This window comes from Oryzias melastigma, unplaced genomic scaffold (assembly GCF_002922805.2).
Source record: "Oryzias melastigma strain HK-1 unplaced genomic scaffold, ASM292280v2 sc00983, whole genome shotgun sequence".
Taxonomy (NCBI): domain Eukaryota; kingdom Metazoa; phylum Chordata; class Actinopteri; order Beloniformes; family Adrianichthyidae; genus Oryzias; species Oryzias melastigma.
This window is the reverse complement of record NW_023417568.1, coordinates 25,217-37,050: the sequence shown is the minus strand read 5'-3', so window position 1 is coordinate 37,050 and position 11,834 is coordinate 25,217. Positions and strand designations below refer to the sequence as shown.

The 11,834-nt window shown below is 37.4% G+C and overlaps 2 protein-coding genes across 2 annotated transcripts; both read right to left on the bottom strand.

Annotated features, from left to right (window-relative positions):
• Positions 1-1,567: 1,567 nt before the first annotated feature.
• Positions 1,568-2,485, bottom strand: LOC118598484 (L-selectin-like). Its single transcript, XM_036211201.1, has 3 exons — positions 1,941-2,485; positions 1,768-1,862; positions 1,568-1,688 (listed from the first exon to the last, which is right to left on the bottom strand). The coding sequence occupies exons 1-3, from the start codon at positions 2,236-2,238 to the stop codon at positions 1,617-1,619; spliced, it is 465 nt and encodes a 154-aa protein (XP_036067094.1). The 5' UTR covers positions 2,239-2,485; the 3' UTR covers positions 1,568-1,616.
• Positions 2,486-6,494: 4,009 nt separating this feature from the next.
• Positions 6,495-8,146, bottom strand: LOC112140905 (putative C-type lectin domain family 20 member A; the record flags this gene model as incomplete). The annotated part of the gene is made up of 4 exons (XM_036211202.1): positions 6,495-6,757; positions 6,838-6,926; positions 7,005-7,346; positions 7,696-8,146. Coding segments are annotated over 4 exons (954 nt in total), but the record flags the coding sequence as incomplete, so codon positions are not given.
• Between the last annotated feature and the right edge of the window lie 3,688 nt (positions 8,147-11,834).

Sequence of the window (11,834 nt, the reverse complement as noted above, 5' to 3'; positions counted from 1 at the left end):
CATGGTGATTGGGAGGAGGCGTTGCCATGGATGATGTTGGCTGCTCGTGAGGTGGTCCAGGGGACAACAGGGTTTAGCCCAAATGATTTGGTTGTTGGACATAAAGTCCAGGGTCGTCGCGCTCTTTTGTAAAATGGTAAATGGTGTATACTTGTATAGCGCTTTCTACCCTCCTTCAAGGGCCCAAAGCGCTTCACAGTCACAGACCCATTCACCCATTCACACGCACATTCACACACTGGTGGTGGCTCCGCTGCCGAACACTGGCGCCAACCTCCCAGCAGAGGCAATTCGGGGTTCAGTGTCTTGCCCAAGGACACTTCGACACATGGGCGGGCAAGGCGGGAGTCGAACCCGCTCACTTCTGATCAGGAGTCGACTGCCCTACCACTGCACCACGGCCGCCCCACAATGCAGCCGTGGTGCACAATGCCATTTTGTGAGATGGCATTCTGATCCACCTACTAAACAACGCACCTTGGCCGCAGCGGTAGGGCGGTTGAGAGTCAATTAACTTATTGCTTTCCATGCTTGTTTCAGGATACTGCTACTCGTATGGCTCTACTTGAGCACGATATAGATGTAAACGATCCTAAACCAATCAAGCAACAGTTTTACAGAGTTCATCCTGAGAAGTGTCAGCAACTGGAGGTGGAAGTTAAGTACGTCATTGAAATAGAACTGTCATACCTTCAGGTTCTAGTTGAGCTTCTCATTGTCTGTTGGTGCCAAAGCCTGACCACAGTTTAAGCTTTTGCAGGTAAATTAAAAAGTTGACAAACTGAGTTTTAGGCCTTAGATTCCAAAGGGTTAAAAATAAACATTCTAAATGTAAAATTTTGTGAGTGAATTTATATTGTAAATATTTGCAAATAATACTACGAGGTTGGCAAATACTCTCAAAAAAGAGTTAATTAATCCTGATTAATTTCTTCCAGATTTGCCATTAATACGTTATTTTTTTAAATTGATTCTCAGCCCTAAAAGAAATTAATCGCAAATAATCGAGATAACTTTTTCTAGGTTGGCATTTAATTTGTTACACTTTTTAATTGATTCCTGGCCCTATTACTTATGTGAAATTGTGTTAAACGGTGTTCAGTTTTCCGCTTTGCCGGATTAAATCCGTACACCAGAAGTCACTTAACACACTGACGGCGATGTCATCATTTTGTCTGACGTCATGTGAAAAGGTTTAATTTAATAATATTTCTGATGTTTCTAACATGTTCTTCTTGTAGCATTTTTCTCATGGAGAACATATATGAAATAATTTAAGATTAAAACTGTGTTTGTGAGGTTTTTTTTAATTCAAACTGGGGCTCAGATATTTAGGGTTCCGAAGCGTCATGACAGTTATGAAAAACCCAGTAATTTTACGTATGAAAACAGACATAAAAGCACTAAGCACAACTTTTGAGATAAAAAACTTTATTCAGTTCTGCAAAACCTTCCTGGGTCATTTGAAAAACCCTATCCCGGAGGAGCCCCCACATATATGTATTTAGCTGTAGCACAAAAATAATTTTGATACTTGATAGATATATAAGATTCTTCATAATGATGAATAAAATAACTGAATGTGTGAATCAAACAGAGATGTTGCGTTCTCTGTTCTATTTCTTGGGTTCAATCTTCCACTGCAGTTTGATGTCTGTCCTTCCACCACTGCTCAGCAATGATTGAAGCTTAAAGAGAATGGTGAAAAAACAGTGATAAATATAAATCTAAGTCATGATGAAAGAATGATGAGTCACAGAAATCTACCTGCTCCAGGATCTGGGCTTTGACTTTTGGGTCGGTCATGTCAGCATCAGTGTTGAATTTCATCCTCAAAGTGGTTTTCCTTTCTGTCTTTGGAACTGAACAGAACAGAAAAACCGCCGTAAAAGTCAATTATTTTGTTTTTCAAACTTGTCAGCATTTCTTTGAATGATCACCTTGATGGCAGACAAAAACCCATGGGACGTCACAGAATTCATCGGCCCATTGATGCTGGGGATTCTCAGTAACACAGTGTTGGCTTTCGTTGATGTTGTTTAATCCAGAGGGATACCAGTTTCTGAAGGAGCTCAGGCTCCCATCAGACCAGGTCCAGGGTTCTCGATACAGACCAATCCAGCCCATAGAACCGGACGGTATAGCATTCTGAGCCTCCATGTTTTCTTCCTGGTTTTCGATCATCGCCAAGTCCTTGTAGTTTTCCCTGCAGTACTGCTGAGCAGAACTCCATGACATTGCTTGATTGATGAAAATGTAGCTTTTCCTGTTTGGATCTATAACTGAAACAGGATATTTTTTAATCCTAAATTTTTGAATGAGTTTATAAAGTCCTAGACCAGGAGTCAGCAACCATTAACAGTAAAGGAGTCATTTGGACTTGTTTTGTACTGATCAACACCTAGAAGGAGCCGCATATTCTTACTTTAGCCTTTTAGAAATTTTGATTTGCATTCATGACCTTCTTTATTTTAATAGTAAATATGAATTATGTCTATTTTTTGGCACAAACAAAAGCAAAGATATGAAAAGAACCTATAATCTCTCAAAATGTGTGTTTTCTTTTTTTTTTGTTTACTTATTTTCAAAATAAAAGCTGCTCTGTTCCAAACAGGATCATCTCACTGCAGTTCTGGACAGCTAGTAACCAATGTTGTGCAGCATAAGATAATATGTGCTTTTAACTCAAAAGAAAATCTGTTCATTCTGGGGGTAGAGTTGAACAAACCAGACGTCTTCAGGTCAACAGGATGTAAAAACCATCATAGTTTATCATCTATGTGAACCTCAGACATCAGTTTATAAATGTAACTAATCTAAATTTAATACATGATAATTAAGTAATCCTTACTTTAAACATTGCTGTTTTATTCTTATTTTATTTTATTTATTTTTGTTCTTTTCCCCTCTTTGTCCTCAGCAGTCTTTCACTGCTGTGTTTTGTTATTTTAGTTTGGGGTTGGACTTTAGTAGTCTTAGTTTACAAGCTTTGTTTATTTGTTTTCTTTAGGTAGTTTTGGTTATGCAGGCATTAGCAGGGAGCTGCTGACTCTGACAGTCTCCATGACTTATTTTACGCTCGACCAAGGAGCCACCATGGAGAGATAAAAGATCAACATGTGGATCTGGACCTCTGAGCTTGACAGACAGGACAGAAGGTATATAGGGTCATAAATGTTGTGAATGGGACTCATTCTAGTCATTAAATGTAGTACAAATGTTACTAATAAATGACACATTTAAAAGTATAACATTAAAATATAACAATCACTCTTAACAGTGTTTGAAAAATCACAAAATGTCGTCCTACCATTAAAGCAAAGAAAACTGAAGGATATACCACAGAATTCATCGTTCCACAGCCCTCCATCCATTGTTGCACATGTTTCCTTTCCCTTATAATAATCTAGGGTGTTATGGTTCCACGATTCATATCCAGTTCTGCTGGTTTGTCCTGTTGCTGACCATCTCCAGGAGTTGCTCTCATTTCCCATGGATGTTTTCCAAGCTGCTGGATCATCATGAAGACCAATCCAAGCCCAGGAGTAGGAAAAGTCGGCTTTCAGTCTGTTCAAGTCATCCATGCTGTCAAATGTAGCCAGGTCGGTGTATTTCTCTCTGCAGTATTGTTGAGCTTCACTCCAGTTCAGAGCTTTGTTAACATAGTAGTATTGACGCAGAGGGACCTCTGAGCATAAGATAAAGCCTGGATGGAGAGGTGATGATTGTTAAAATAAAACATTTAAACAACAAGATACTTTTGCTGCTTCACTTTTTTATCGTACGTATGTCCTGACTTTATTCTTTAGGAAGACATGGAATTTAGAAAAAAAAATTAAAATATATTTAAAATAACTATTAGTGTAAAAATCCAGAACATAGGCCTACTCCAGGATATTTATTATCACCAGATCCCATAAGATTATATATCCATGTACAAACTTCAAATGCAAATCAAATCCATCATAAAGAATTTACAGCTTGAATGAAAGCTGAATTTTCCTAAACAGTAAAACTTACCGAATAAGAAGAGAGTCATCAGCGTAGTGTACTGATCCATTTTCCAAATTTCACTGCAGATGTTCAAAAAGGTCTGAATGTTCTGTTAGTCTCACACTATAAGTAGAAAAAGAAACTCATTGAAGTCCAAACATTTCTTACCTGTCTTCATGTTTAAAGATGAAAGTTTAAATGAGGGTAAAGAAAGAGAACACGGATCACTCATCAATGAATGTCTAAAAATATGCAAAAAAACAAAACAAAAAAAACTACTAAACACTATTATTACCTTCTGGGGTGATAATTAATTTTACTGCTCATCATTTTGCATATTAGACTATTTTCCTGTCTCTTTAAGTCCTGTAAAAGCTAAAAATATTCAGTTAATATGATCATACTCACAGTTCTGCAAACATCAGAAGTTCTGAAGATGAGATCTGATATTAGGACATGTTATAAGGAATTTATTCCAGGAAACCATTTTCATATGCAAACTTTTTGACAGCAATAATTCTTTTAAATTTGTTTGTCACTTGCAAATTTTGATTCCAATGAAATGTTGTCCTGCAAAGGTATTTTATGGATAAGAAATGTTTTCTTCCTTGTTGAAATAAGCCTGTAAAAACGGGTTCTCTTCAAAAACTGACTTTCTTCTGATTCTGTTTTCTGGAGTAAAGATCCTCACGTGCACCAGAGTAGGGGGTTGACCTGTACGGGTGCTGTGGGGGTTTGAGTTGTCCGGGTCTGTGGAGGGTCGTGGAGAGAAGTGAGAGATTTGACCAGAAAGTTGTCCAGAGGCATTTTGAGGTGAGAGAAAAAGTTCTCACTTTTCTCGCAGTTTTTTGGATCTGTTCTCCTGACAAAGTTAGCTGGACCAAACGTAATTGAAGATAAACTCCTTGAAAATGACTATATTAAAATTATATACATGTTTATTATCTCCTGGTTATCACAAAGTGCTTTGAGAAAGTTGTTCTTAAACTCATCAAAGCCGAGGAGGTCCAAACAAGCACGATAAGAATCACAAAAGGGGGCGCAATATTTGCAACTAAAAACCTTGACAACAAAATAATCCGATGGAGGGAATCATCACAGGACAGGAATCGTGTTTTAATAGAGAGAAATCAGGCTGGGAAGCGTGAGGTTTGTGCTAAAGTGGGTGCTAGCGAGTAGCATGCTAGTTTGTCGTTGGTTGCACATAAAAAAAAGAAAGTGACTATTCACAAGTAATTTTTTCAAAATACATCCTGCCAGTGTTGAACTTCTTTTTGGTCGCACGGATTGGAGGAAATCCCACTAGAATATGCAGCTCACTTTCTGCTCAGTGACACAAACATTGAGGAGAGCAGACGTTAGTGAAGGAGCTGTCAATGCAAAATAATAAATAATAGCTTGAGCAGATCTCCACTCTAAGTTGTTTGTCTAAGTGGCCGTACTGTAGTGTGATGTCATCAATGAGTAGATCTGATCATCAAAATACTGCAAAATTAAACTTATTTTTCGTAACATTTTAACATAGAATTTATTAATGAACACATGTACTTATATAAAATGAGTAGTGGTCAATCTCTGGGAACTTTATTTACATTTTTAGTAGTTTTGAAAGTTTATTATTGATTTTTTTATTTGCAGTTTAATTTAAAGGATCTTTGGCAGATCTACATCTCATACACTTTTACAAGAATTAGCATAAATTAGAATAAAATAATAATTCAAACAAGTAGCATTCAGTGAAGTACTTGTACCCTTTGTCTAACTATGATGAGGTTGTCATAGAGAAATGATCCACCACTTGTTTAATATCGTCCATGCAAATTTGGGGGAAGAGCTGTGCAGGATTCTGCAGGCAGAATTACTGACATTTGTATTTTGATTTGTGAATGATCTAAGAGAGGAAAACTAGTACTGTTTGGTAGGGAACTAATATAAATAAATATTTTTCATTACAATTGGTGAGCCTACCTTTTATTATTTAGGTAAAATTGTCTTAAACAGCGTTCAGTTCCTCGCTTTGTCAGTATAGACCCGAATACCACAAGTCACTCTACATACTGACGGCGATGTCGCCATTTTGTCTGTCGTCATGTGAAAAGGGTCGATTTGTTTCATTCTCAATATTATCATCATTGCTATAGATTTCAAGCATATTATTATGGCAAAATGTCCCCGAAAAGTCTGTGTATTATGAACAGATCACAACATTTTATCAATGTAAAACAGAGCAGAATAATGCTGATCTACTCCAATGAAAATATTATTTTTGGTGTTTTTAACATGTTCTTCTTCTAGAATTTTCCTCGTGATGTAGGACATACATGTGTATATATACACACAAGAATTTGAGATTAAAACTGTGATTCGAGTATTTCTTTATTCAAACTGGGTCTCAGATATTTGGTGTTGTGAAGGTTCCAGGCAGTTATCAGAGAACCCAGTAATTTTATATGTGAAAACAGAGATAAAAGCAAAAAACAGAACTTTTCAGATAAACTTTATTCAGTTCAGTAAAATCTTCCTGGTTCATTTGAAAAACTCCATCCCGGAGGAGCCCCCAAATGTATGATTGTAGTTGTAGCAAAAATTGAAAAAGAAAAACAATGTTCAGATTTGATGCATAAATGAGATTCTTCATGATGAATAAAATAACTGGATGTGTGAATCAGACAGAGATGTTGTGTTCTCTGTTCTATTCCTTGGGTTCAATCTTCCACTGCAGTTTGATGTCTGTCCTTCCACCACTGCTCAGCAATGATTGAAGCTTAAAGAAAATGGAGGAAAAAACAGTAATAAATATAAACCTAAGTTATGATGAAAGAATGATGAGTCACAGAAATCTACCTGCTCCAGGATCTGGGCTTTGACTTTTGGGTCGGTCATGTCAGCATCAGTGTTGAATTTCATCCTCAAAGTGGTTTTCCTCTTTGAAACTGAACAGATCAGGAAAAACCGTCGCAAAAGTCAATTATTTTGTTTTTAAACTTGTCAGCATTTCTTTGAATGATCACCTTGATGGCAGACAAAAACCCATGGGACGTCACAGAATTCATCGGCCCATTGATGCTGGGGATTCTCAGTAACACAGTGTTGGCTTTCGTTGACGTTGTTTAATCCAGTGGGATACCAGTTTCTGAAGGAGCTCAGGGTTCCATCAGACCAGGTCCAGGGTTCTCGATACAGACCAATCCAGACTGTAGAACTGGACGGTTTAGCCTTCAGAGCCTCCATGTTTTCCTCCTGGTTCTCGATCATTGCCAAGTCCTTGTAGTTTTCCCTGCAGTACTGCTGAGCAGAACTCCACGACATTGCTTGATTGATATAAATGTAGTTTTTCTTGTTTTGATCTGTAACTGAAACAGAATTGTTCAATCCAAGGGTTTTGACTGAGTTTATAGGTAGACTACATTATTTTAAAAGCTTTGACAGAAGGCATAAAGTGTTGAATGCTGTGAACTGGACTCAATTCAAGTCATTGAATGAGTCCTATTTATGAAAGTCAAATATTCCCATTAAATTTCACATTTGAATGTTCAACTTTACACCTAAAATAGAGTTCGGGCTGGACTCAAATGCTTTCTTTTACCGTATAGTGCTTTGTTCTCTATTAGTTTCTCCCCAAGTTTTTCATCTCTACATCTTTGATTTTGTTAGAGCTCAAATGAATTCATACAGTAATTTAATAAGTATAATAACTCGAACCAATTTCGGAAAAATCCAGAAATTTTGTCTTACCATTAAAGCACAGAAAACTGTAGGAGAAACCGCAGAGATCATCGTTCCACACCCCATTTTTAGTTATTGTTGCACATGTTTCCTCTCCTTTCCAGTAATCTGGACAGTTAATGCTCCACGACTGGAATCCAGTCCTGCTGGTTTGTCCTGTTGCTGACCATCTCCAGGAGTTGCTCTCATTTCCCATGGATGTTTTCCAAGCTGCTGGATCATCATGAAGACCAATCCAAGCCCAGGAGTAGGAAAAGTCTGCTTTCAGTCTGTTCAAGTCATCCATGCTGTCAAACGTAGCCAGGTCGGTGTATTTCTCTCTGCAGTATTGTTGAGCTTCACTCCAGTTCAGAGCTTTGTTAACATAGTAGTACTGACGAGGGGGGACCTCTGAGCAGGAGATGAAGTCTGGATGGAGACGTAATGATTGTTAAAATAACACATTTAAACCTTTTTTTTATTTTTTATTTTTATTTTTTTTAGGAAGACACTGAATTTAGAACAAAAATCAATGGTGAACATATGGATGGATGGATGGATGGATATTAGTGTGCAAAACTCCAGAACACACTTCAGGATATTTCATATTATTAGATTCAATGAGATTTTATATTCATCCACAAACTTCAAACAAATCCATCCCTCATAAAACACAGCTGTAAAAGAAAAAAAACACAGAACTTTCCTAAACAGTAAAACTTACCGAATAAGAAGACAGTCATCAGCGTAGTGTACTGATCCATTTTTCATGTTTTCCTGCAGATGTTCAAAAAGTTCTGGATGTCACACTATAAGTAGAAAATGAAATTCACTGCAGTCCAAAAATGTCTGAAGTGCCTTCATGCTTTGTTAAAAATGAAAGTTTAAACAAGTTTAAAGAAAGAAAACACGGATAAGTCATTAATGAACAAGTGAAGATATTTAGAAAAAAAAAAACTACAAAGCACTAAAAAAATATATTTTCTAATGTTTACTATCTGAGGTGATGATTTCTTTTTACTGTCCAACATTTTGCACACAAGACTGTCTCTTTAAGTCCTGTAATAGAAGTTAAAAATATTCAGTAAATTTGATCATACTCACAGTTCTGAAAGCATCAGAAGTTCTGAGAATGAGATCTGACTCTAGAACATGTTAAAGGGAAACTATTTTCATATGCAAAATTTACAGTTTCATTTTTTTGTTTATCACTTGCAAATTTTGATTCCAATGAAATGTTGCCCTGCAAAAGTCTTGTAAGGATAACAAATATTCTCTTCCTTGCTTTTTTGAAATAAGACTTTCATTTGATCCCATTTGCTGGCCGTCGTGGATTCCTTCAGGAAGAGTCTTCCAAAAACCAATATGCAGCTTGCAATAATGGTTGCAGAGGAGCCAAGGTTATATGTTCTTCTTTGATCAAAATGGAAAGAGTACATCAGTTTCTTCCAAGGGCCACATCAGCATAAGCCAAAGCTCCATCAAACATTTCCTGCATCACTTCCCTTTTATACACTGGATGCCCCTCCTAGTGGGCGTTGCAATAGATTAACATTTGTTGTTCAAACAGATTTACAATGACTTTCATAAATCAGGAATAAACAAAAATACATTTCCTTAAACCAACTGAAAAGCATCATCTGTTGCATACAGGAAATACGTGTTCTACCTTAAAAATACAGCAGAGACACAGCATCAGGTGAGTCATGTGACCAGCAGGATTGGACGCTAACTTTCTGTTAACAAACAAAAATCTACTGACGGCGGCGTGATCGGCTGTATGTAAATGTAAATGTATGTGTAAAACGATGTGTAAAAGGATCCTCACGTGCACCATTATGGGGGGGTTGACCCATACTGGTGTTGTGGGTATTGGGGTTTTCCAGGTCCATGGAGGGTAGTAGAGAGAAGTGGGTGCATCTTAAATGGAACACAGGTGTGTCTTACAGTTGAGGTTCGTGTGGCCACCTGAAGGGGCGGAAAATCGTTTTAGATTCTGATAAAGAGTGGGCTGAAAGTTTGCCTTTTCTCATGTTAACCACCTGTCAAAGTGTCCAAGAATCCACTGGATTCAGTCCGGCAGGGCTTGTGTTTGGTCACATTGTTTGTTGTACCCTGAGACGTTTGAAAGACGCATTTCTGTCTAATTCTTGTGACACTAAGCAAAACGTGTTGAACTATGTTAGTTCTTTCAGAGAAAAGTTGCAGCGAGCTTAGAAAGTGGCTTTCAACAATGTGTCTGTGTCACAGAAAAAATGAAAAGGAGATTTGACTAGAAAGTTGTGCAGAGACATTGTGAGATGGATCAGTACTAGGGCTGTGGATCATCACCTAGGTGGCGATCCGATTCGATTCATGAATCAAGAGCTACGATTCACCAGTTGAACCAAGATTCTTACTTTTTATTATAATGTTTATTGCTATCTATTTACTAGATGGATGAAAATTGAAATTATTTGTATTTAATCATCATTTATACCTTTATTTAGAACAGGTGATCAGAATCATCTAAACTGATTAAAAAAACACAAAGGTTCAGATAAAAAGACATGTTTTTGTCAGTTTAAAGTTTTTTTGTTTTTCAATCTTCTGGTTCAGCACTAAAACAACATAAAAAGGATAAAAATCACTCTTGTTTTGGGTCATTTAACAACAAAACCTGAAAATGTTCTACGCAGTTTTTTATCTTCAAAGTTCTTCAATATTTTACGTTCTAAGCATCACATATTGGTGCAGACCTCCAATGAAAGTCTTTGTTCCGCTGCAGAATCAGCTGATTCACGTTGATTACATCCTCCTGTTTCTTCAGAATAAGCTGCATTTTCGTTAATTACGTCAAATGTTAAAGAGTTATCATAACCAAAAGAATGTAAACACTGGAGCTAAAGCTCCGATGTTAAAGCTAATTCGTTCTTTTCAGAAGTTATGTCTGTGAGCGGAACTTCAGTCTCAGTTTTTGAACGGAAAAAAGCTCTCGCTAGTTTTACTTTGAAAACCGGAAGCTTCACCGTCACAAAGATGTATTTACTTCCAGTAGAAGTACGGCGGCTCTTTCGGCTTTATTTTAGTTCGTAAACTTAAAATCCGACATTGATCCGCATTTCAGAGCAAAAATATATCGTCCTCAATTGATATTTTGAACATCTTTTGCTACAATTTACTACATTTATGAAGATCGCGAATCAGCGATCTTGGACGTCGCAAATATCCGTACTCGAAATTTTGGGAGCAGATCGCGAATACTCGAGCACCCGGATAGTCGTTACATCCCTAATCAGTACTACAGGTAAATGCATCTAAGTGGACCATACATAATTAAAGAACAATTTAGTGAAACTGACTCTGTTGGAGCCCTCTTGACCGAAGTAGGAAATCGTGAGTGTCACATTAACATGCTGAAGTCGTACATTGACCGTACTGTGGGAGTTGTTGCTTCTCTGTCCACTACAGGTTCCCCATCCAAGTACAGTCCGGAGAGTGATGGTCTTCACCAGGCTGGATCATGTTCCTGACTGCAAAACTCCAAAATATTATATTAATTAGCACCTTACCTAAGTCATCAAAGTAAGTCTACTTCACAACCAGATCTCTCTTTTTTCAGACATTCCCTCTCGTACCTCTGCATTATCCTGAGTCAGTGATGTTGGTGAACATCCTCAAATCAAACAACATGCCTATCGTGTTACTCGGCTAAGCATGCACAGCTTCAACAGGAAGTTCAATACCTGTTGGAAAACAGATGGGCCATAACTAATTCCAGCTTCTGGAGATCTCCTTGTCTGCTCGTACCCAAGCCTTACAAAACTGTTCGTTTTTGCATAGACTTCAGAAACATAAATGAAATCACAATACCTGACTGATCCCCTCTGCCTCTTACGGTTGGCAATTAATTGGTTACATTTTTTAATTGATTCCCAGCCTTTTACACGCATTAAATTGCATTAAACAGCGTTCAGTTTTCCGCTTTGCCGGTCTAGAACCATATACTGGAAGTCACTTAACACACTGATGGTGATGTCGCCATTTTTGTCTGTTGTCATGTGAAAAGGGTCTATTTATTTCATTCTCAATATTATGATCAGTGCTATACATTATAACCTTATTATTATGGCTAAATGCCCCAGAAAAGTCTGCAT

What these genes read in the sequence shown, in the direction of transcription:
- LOC118598484 (XM_036211201.1), bottom strand. Translation starts at nt 2,238, where the DNA reads ATGTCATGGAGTTCTGCTCAGCAGTACTGCAGGGAAAACTACAAGGAC. An exon ending in GGTTTTTGTCTGCCATCAAG is followed by an intron (nt 1,863 to 1,940) that starts GTGATCATTCAA and finishes TGTTCTGTTCAG; the next exon opens with TTCCAAAGACAGAAAGGAAA. An exon ending in AAGCCCAGATCCTGGAGCAG is followed by an intron (nt 1,689 to 1,767) that starts GTAGATTTCTGT and finishes ATTCTCTTTAAG; the next exon opens with CTTCAATCATTGCTGAGCAG.